At 39.0% G+C, this 8,169-nt stretch overlaps 1 protein-coding gene across 1 annotated transcript; it reads right to left on the bottom strand.

The window, feature by feature from the left end:
• Nucleotides 1-977: 977 nt before the first annotated feature.
• LOC146625008 (C-C chemokine receptor type 3-like) lies at nucleotides 978-7,837 on the bottom strand. Its single transcript, XM_085361883.1, has 2 exons — nucleotides 7,674-7,837; nucleotides 978-1,833 (listed from the first exon to the last, which is right to left on the bottom strand). The coding sequence occupies exons 1-2, from the start codon at nucleotides 7,835-7,837 to the stop codon at nucleotides 978-980; spliced, it is 1,020 nt and encodes a 339-aa protein (XP_085218009.1).
• Nucleotides 7,838-8,169: the final 332 nt, after the last annotated feature.

Genomic DNA, 8,169 nt, shown 5'->3' with positions numbered 1-8,169 from the left:
CCTTCCCACTGTTGCCAAATCCTTGCTTAGATGGGGTCATTTGATTGTTGTGGTTTCTCTCAAATATTGAAGGGTCTTTACCTTAAAATATAAAGGGCTTTGAGGGACTTGTTGTATTTTGGTGCCTTGTATGAATAACATTGAATGGAATTGAAAATGAACATAGATGCACAAAACATTTCTCATTTTTATTGTAAATGTCATAATGAATTCTGTTTAATGCTTTAAAATGGTACGTTTTCCTGTTTCTAACAGCATATTCTTTTTTCTTTATTTAGTAAGAATACAGGCAATGTACAGTTTTCAAGAAACTATATGAACAGTGATGCTGGCTTCAGAGCCGATGGTAGTGTGTATATTGTTTATAAACCAGAAAAAAAGAAGCACATCAGCAACAAATAACAAGTGGAAAGCATCTGTGTTAAAAAATATCCGGGACATGAAATGGAGAAAGTTACAGCCTTTTGATTTAAAAGTGTTGATTTCATCAAGTAATCAAGAAGAGTGCATTTACTCAAGACTGATAGACATGAAACAACCGTTAAGTTAAAAAAAAACAACAATTTTTCTGATATTTTACATTATCATTAAAAAAACTGCATCTCTATTTACTCTGATTATCTTTGTGTATTACTAAAATTAGTTTGACTACCATGAACTAGTGTGTCAAATTTCAAGAACTTCTGCTGTTAGGCCTGAACACTGGTCAAATATGACTTATTTGGCAGATTGTGACTGAAGTAATAGAATGTAGAGTTTTATCTCATCAATATGAATCTGACAACAGCTTTGACCTGAACCACAGGAACATTTTGGTGACACTAGTTCTTTGAAATCTCGAGATTGATTTAATTCTTATACATCACATCCATTTTTCTATTCCAATCATAGTATGAATTTACCCGTATATGTAATCAAACTTTACTAATCTCCAACTTGAATCGTGAAACATTTGCAAACACTGATATATAACATTTCTAAAACTCGTTTCTTGTACTTTTTGTGGACATGTTGCTTCTGCTGTTTTGACTAACAGAAATGTGTCTCTTTAACTTTGGGAAGTGTTTCACCAGGAGCTGCCTGAAATAGTTCTGGAATTTCTTCCCAACAAACGTGTAGAAGACGGGACTGATGCAAAAGTAAATGTTGGCAATGTAACGAGTGATTTGAAGCGCATAGGCCTGTTTCTGTTCTTCCTCGCAGCTTGTTGGTTCATCATACATCAGTACAATATTATAAGGGGTCCAACACATGAAAAACAACAGCACAATGATGAATATCAGCCGGACTGTCTTGAACCTTGTTACAATCTTGGACGACACAACCGTGATTGTGATTCTTGCATAGCAATAGACAATTACAACCAATGGGAAGATAAAGAAAAGGAAAAGCTGAATGTAAAACCCAGATAATCTCAAGGCATCCACATCAATATTTGGAATGTAACCAGGATATTCTTGACACAGAGTTTTGTTATCAATATTAGACGTAAAAATTTTATGGAGAATCATTGGTCTGACACATGCCAAACCACTGACCGCCCACACCACAGCGCAGGAGAATACTGCATAACTTCGATTCCTCACTTGTAACAGACCCACCGAGTACACAACTGCAAGGTGTCGGTCAAAGGTAAGAAGAGCTAGGAAGAGGACAGAGCTATATAACCCTAGATAGTAGACACTGCCAACAATCTTGCACATAGCGGTGCCAAAGATCCAGTTGGAGAGTTGCATGTAGACTGCCATGAATGGAAGACTACTCGCAAAGATCAGGGAGGACACCACCAGGTTCAACAGGAAGATGTTGGTCACAGTGGTCAGCTGTTCAAACCTAAAAGGGAGTCAACATGAAAAGTTATTATATGTGTAAAATGACTCATAAGTAAAGCATTATAAAACAGCTGTAATTCTCTCTGAGCTCAGGCAGTTTACAGGCAACTGGGATCTGTGGATTGTTTGGTGATACGTCTTTAGAATCAACCTTTTTCTGGAGGTGATCATACCCGTAGAATCTGAGTAAAGGTGTATTTTTGGAGGCCGCAAAGAAATTCAGTAGGAACTTCATGAGGGGAGCATAGAATTAGAGCAGAAAAAGACGATATTTCTAGATTCTCGACTTGATGGAAAATAAGCACGGTCGACTTCCACAAAGTTGTAGTTCAGAGTTCACAGCATTATTACATTATTATACACACATCATTATGTACTATTCAACCATAAGAGCAAAGGCTCAAACTCAGAAACCTTTTGGTGTAGGTGTGGTCTCTCTCTCTCTCTCTCTCTCTCTCTCTCCCTCTCTCTCTCTCTCTCTCTACATATATGTCTGTGTGTGTGTGTGTGTGTGTGTGTGTGTGTGTGTGTTGGGGGGGGGGTCATTTTTTGAAAAAGCTCTGTGGAGCAGACCGACATTCGAGGGTTTCTTTGGCATGAGAACATTGTCATTCTTTTAAAAAGCACGTTATTCGTATTTGTAGTCCACAGGAACACATGAATCTATGTTTTTCCACTTTTTCCAATAAGTTTCGAAAATGTTGGAGCTTGGTGTCCTGTAGTGCTGACCAATGTGTGTAATGTTAGTTTAACACAAAGAAAATTCAGGGGTGAAAATAACATTTCTAGCTTTTGAAAATGTTTGATAATAAGAGAGAGTACCGCACCAGCAGCTTTTTGTGGTGAAAAGCAGTTTTGCATCCTGTGCAGAATGTCTAGACAGCCAGTGTTATTTGTTAGTTGAAGGAAAGTCTAAGAGTAAAATATTACTTTTCCTAATTTTTCTTTGCATTTGTCCAGATCCAGGCTGTAATCAAAACTAAGAGAATTGGTGTTAATATGAACCCTACTGCCCTAGAAACGGGAAATATATTTATCTTGAGGTCCAATAGTTAACAGGACGGTAGATTGAGTAGATTGTACCTCAAGGACAGAAATGGATATTTACTCCACCATGCATACCAGCCCTTCTTTGTGATTTTATGGAGATTACCACTTCGTGGCTAAGTTGCTGTCAATTCGAATTGCTTCTGCTTTGTTACAACACCACTAACAACTGACAGTGGCATCATTACTAGCAAGCAAATGTCATTACTTGGACCTTGTTGAACAGCTGGCATCTTATCATTGTACCATGTCTATCCCAGCTACCATAGGGTAGCATGTCTTTAGACCATGGCAGGAATCTGGAGCTGGAGTGAGCTGGAGTGCACACACATGCAGAACATGCATGTTCTGTTGCTCTTGCTTTGATCCAGAGGCAACACTGTTCCGCACAGACCCTCTGGGTGTGAGGCAGTTGTTTTAACCACTGACTCCTGCTGCCCCAGGAGTCTATTGTACCTTGACCATTAACCCTTTTATGTAAACTTTCTATCAAAGGAACCTCATTGTCTCAGTCTTTGAATATAGCAGATGGCGGGAATTATGCCACTGCAACATATTTTAGGGACTGCCTGACAGTAAATATATGGGAAAAGAGATTAAATTATAGCTAACCATTGGAAACAACCCACCGTTAATAGATAAAGAAAAAATTGTCAACTCAACAGTGTGCTGAAGAAGCAGTTAGAAACCAAAGAAGCCTGAGAGAAACGCAACATGGGTCTGGGGCTCTTGCTCTTGCTCTTTTCGATCCAGCGCTCAAGCAGATTTTGTTGAATTTCTCCCTGACATTGCTTATTGTGTTTTCTGTGAACACCAAAAACATCTTTAGATTGCCTGCTCACAAAGGTAGAACTGGAAAAAAGACGTCTGGTAGACAGTGGCTTTTCAGAGCATCTTCTTTCCAGCCCCTGAGGTATTCTGTCACTGTCTTCCACTGTCTGTGGAAGTAGTATGGCTTCATCATGTTACCCTGGTCGTTGTATTTCTGACAACCGCATGACATTTTGTGTCAAATCCACCTCTGCTCCAAAGGGTCTAAAAGCCTGTCATGCTCCTCGCTTTTGTTGCATACTTCGTCCATTTTTCAGGGAAAAATGTCCGAGTGGAATTCTTTTGGAGTATATAAAGATTAATATAAATTGCTACCATATTTTTATTTATATTTTTGTCTGTTTTATGTCCTTTCACCTTTTATTATGCACTTATGACCTTTTACAGTCTAGTATAACATTATATTGGTGCTTCATAAAAAATTTAAATTAATTATCAAGAATCATGACGGCTGAAAAAGTTATCATGCAGTTCACTGTGTAGTTGTTTATAGTGAAAGAAACTGAAATGCAATGTTTAAACTCTTTGGGTTTTTTTATATTATAGTTTTATCTTTCATTTAAAGTTCCCATTGTAAGCTAAACAAAAGTGAAATCCCTTTGTTTCAGAAGTCTGAAAAGTAGTTTTTCGTTTGTTTGTTTTTTAAATGTCCTGTTTTCCAAAGCACCTCAGTCAGGCAAAGTCTCCTTTCCAGTACCCTGGTTTAAACCTACCCATGGAGACTGAGAAATGGTATCCCCCCTATTAGATCACACTCTTCAATTACCAATTATCAAGATGATCACCCATTGTATGTATAAAAATATCAAATTATATCCAAATTATATCAATCCCGGTAGCCAAGTTTATATAGGTTCTCCTCGTGTATCGTGTGGAGTATGTGATGATGGGAATTAGGTGAATTATGTGGGATCAATAAGATGTTGAGCAGGGGTAGGAATTAATAAGTATGTTCATACTTCTTCCTACTCCTTTTCAGACCAAACATTGTTACATTATGTCAGACGATTTTGTTTTATTTCATTATATATTTTTTGTTTATCTGAACACATACGTGTGTGTGTGTATATCTACATATATATTCGTATCTGTAAATGAAAATATATGTAGTGTGTATATATTGTTTTTTGTTTTATATGTCTGAAACAAATAAAGATACAATACAATACAATACAAATACCCCTTCTTAAAAAAGGACATAATCCCAACTTCCATGCAACATTACAGAGGGATCTCAGCCAAAAAAGTCAGACAACATCCAGAACCGCGAGAAACTCAGCATGGCTTTCATTCACCCCATTGGTCCTGCCACCAAGGAGCTGTTTAACCGCTTCAGTGACCTCACTCCCAGTCTAGCCAGTTTGTCTCAATCACACTAGCTCGGATTCCTTTCCCATGAGAGGTGTGATGCTCTGGGTCCCAAAAGTTAGTTTCAAACCTTATGCACACAACTGCAGCTCAACTCTCATAGTACCACACCCCTAAAACACCTCCTGGGAGTGATGGGCCGGCACGAGGGGAAAAATGTAGGTCATATGGCTCAGTACTGCAATATCAATTCCTCCGATATTGGATATTTATATTCTAGAGTTGATTATCATATTAAAATATTTATATTTTCATAATTTGGGGTAAATTTGTAGTTGATCATAAAAAAGAACACAGTGGAAAATAACTATATTATTGGGATTGTCTAAATGATTAATAGGTACCATTTCTTCTTCCTCCTGTCATAGCAATACACGAAACATGCGAAACACGGCTGTATAAATGCCTCAGGCTCACGTGTGCTCACTCATTCAGTGGACGATGGACGATCATCGTCCACTGAATAAAGAGGACGAGAGGGACACGTGCTGCTAAAGAGAGATAGCCAGCGCTCATGGAGTCCTTTGGTGCTGCAGGCAGGCTCTATCCAGGTACAGAGGGAGAAAATGTTGAACTCTTGGCGACATGTAGCACTACTGCTGAATTTCGGAAATTGGAATTACATCTAGGCTTAGGCTTTTTGTTTAAACTTCCCTTCATCCTTAAAACCCATTTGTTCAAATTAGTAAATATGTTATTAAAATAAATGCTACAATAAATAGCTGTATGAGTTTAGCTTGAAGTAATATGTATGACCCTGAGATCACCTCGCATCAACTCAGTTGGCCTAGATTTAGCCAGGTAAGATTGTGGAGTAGAACATTTAATAAATGCTAGGTATCATTACAAAGTACAGAGCAGTTGCAGTAAAACAGCCAATGTAGGCTTTAAAAAAATAAAACTTCAACTCAGAAATATGTCATACATAGATAAAAACACATATCTTTAAATTTATTCTAAATTGTATTAATATTTTCAATCAGTCACATTTTTTGAGTGATTCTAAATTCAGTGTTTTTTAAACCTGTATGATAATTCTTCATAATTAATCATTATGAAAGGTATGATTTTTAATACAGTACTTTTTACTTAGTCAAGTCAGATGGCTTTATTGTCATTATAACTATGTGCAGTGGTTCAGTACACAGTGAAGCAAGACAGCGTTCCTCCAAGACCATGGTGCTGCAAGCTACAAGTTTTTCACAAAAAAAATGCACAAAAAAAACAGTGCAATGCCAGAGGTACAGAACGATACAGACACAAGACAGTGCAACAGAAATGTGCAAAAGACTGAGCAGTGTGCAAAGAGTAACTTGATGTGCGTGGTTGTGCGCGTGTGTATGACATTGTGCAAATAAGTGCTTGGTAGTGACGTATATAATATCCCGAATAGCAAAATTAGTATGGCCCAGATCTGGCCCACACAATGTGCTTGAAGATGGCCCACAAACCACAAAAAATGATGGCCCTTTGGTGGCCCAGATCTGCCAGAGGTGGCCCACACATGGGCCAGCACAAGGCCAGTTGCAGACACACTGGTGGTCCTGTGCTGGCCCACGTGTGGATTACCTCTGTGTAGACTGACTGGTGCCATGACACCAGTCAGTCCGAAGTGCCAGCTTGATGCCAGATCCGGGCCAGAACTGTTTTCTATGAGCCTGGGCCACATAAACCAAACCACAATCAGGTCAGATGTGGCATGGCATCACATAAACAGTGCCATCTACGCCAGGCCTGGGATGTGTGTGATGTGTGTGTGTGTCAGTCCAGTCACTGAATGTTCAGGAGTCTGATGGTTTGGGGGGAGAAACTGTGTCTCAGTCTTGCAGTGAGGGCCCAAACGCTCTGGTACCTCTTGCCAGAAGGCAGCAGGGTGAAGAGTGTGTGTGAGGGGTGTGTGATGTCCTCCACAACGCTGGTGGCTTTGTGGATGCAGCGGGTGCAATAAGTGTCTGATTTTCCAAACGTGGTATAGCCAAAACAAATATAGATCATAGTCATCTGCTCTTGTAGTATGAGGAAGTTGTGTATAAGAATAGTTCACCCTTATTTGTATTTATTTATTGGATTAGATAATAATTTTGGTGAGATGCAGTGTAAAATGTCTGGAGGGTCAAACAGTAAAGTTTGACTGTCCAGTTTGACAGACTTTGAGAGACTTGTTATGTTTTTTTAAGCAGTGATGTACATAAATCCACCCACAAGGTGGATTATGCAGTGATAAAAAAGAGTTGGATGACGTTTGTCTGGACTGTGAGACACGTAAGCTGCTTTTCTCTTGTATCTCTTACAAAATAGCTGCTTGAAGTTTTTTACCAGAAGTGACAGATATTGCCAAATCAGTGAACACTAACAGGTTAGTCATGTTAGCTATGCACTCCTCTTTAATTGCCAGTTAAAGTTTGTGAAACTTAGGATTGTTGTATATCATAGAAACATGTAGAAAAGAAGAAGAAGAAGTGAGTGAAAACTTTTGACCACAACTGTAGGAATTTGAGCCTAAACTAATATTGAAAGTTAGTGTAAATAACAGCTTATCTGAATACATATAATCAAGCAAGTTAAATCAGTACGAAGTTTTGTTGGACAACTCACCGGTAGATGATGATGAGGACTATGCCATTGACAGTGAGATTGAAGACAAACATGAAGTAGGACAGGATGGACAGTTGAGCTCCCAAAATATTGTCACTGACCCTCATGCATGGTTCAGCTAAAAGCCCAGTGCTGTCATAATATTCATATGTTGGAGTTTCCATCTTCTTCTCAAATGTTAACAGAGAAATCTCTCTGTCAAATGCTTGAAGAAAAGTCTGTCACAAATAGAAACCCAACTATGGTGCAGTGTGCTTTGTGGCTCAGCTGCAGAAGTAGGGGTGGAGCAGTTGGTTTGGGGTGTGGTATCAGGGGAGGCTGATTCACACAGCTGACTTCCATCATCTGACCATGTCTCCCCATTTGAGTATGTTACAACTGTTCATGGCATGAAGCAGGGGGAGGGCAGCTGCTGCAAAGACAGTTTGAAAATAAAAACAGTCAACCTACAACGCTGTGCGCGTGGGTCCTTTATTTTGTCGCAGTGGTGCCGAAA

This window comes from Diplotaxodon limnothrissa, linkage group LG9 (assembly GCF_057381915.1).
Source record: "Diplotaxodon limnothrissa isolate DT_005_m linkage group LG9, D_limnothrissa_male_GT1.1, whole genome shotgun sequence".
Taxonomy (NCBI): domain Eukaryota; kingdom Metazoa; phylum Chordata; class Actinopteri; order Cichliformes; family Cichlidae; genus Diplotaxodon; species Diplotaxodon limnothrissa.
The sequence above is the reverse complement of the archived record's forward strand: the minus strand, read 5'-3'. Positions and strand labels throughout refer to the sequence as shown.

Bases quoted from the DNA above. Each gene is read 5' to 3' on its own strand.
- LOC146625008 (XM_085361883.1), bottom strand. From the start codon at position 7,837: ATGGAAACTCCAACATATGAATATTATGACAGCACTGGGCTTTTAGCT. The intron at 1,834-7,673 runs GTGAGTTGTCCA...ACTCCCTTTTAG, and splicing joins GTCCTCATCATCATCTACCG to GTTTGAACAGCTGACCACTG.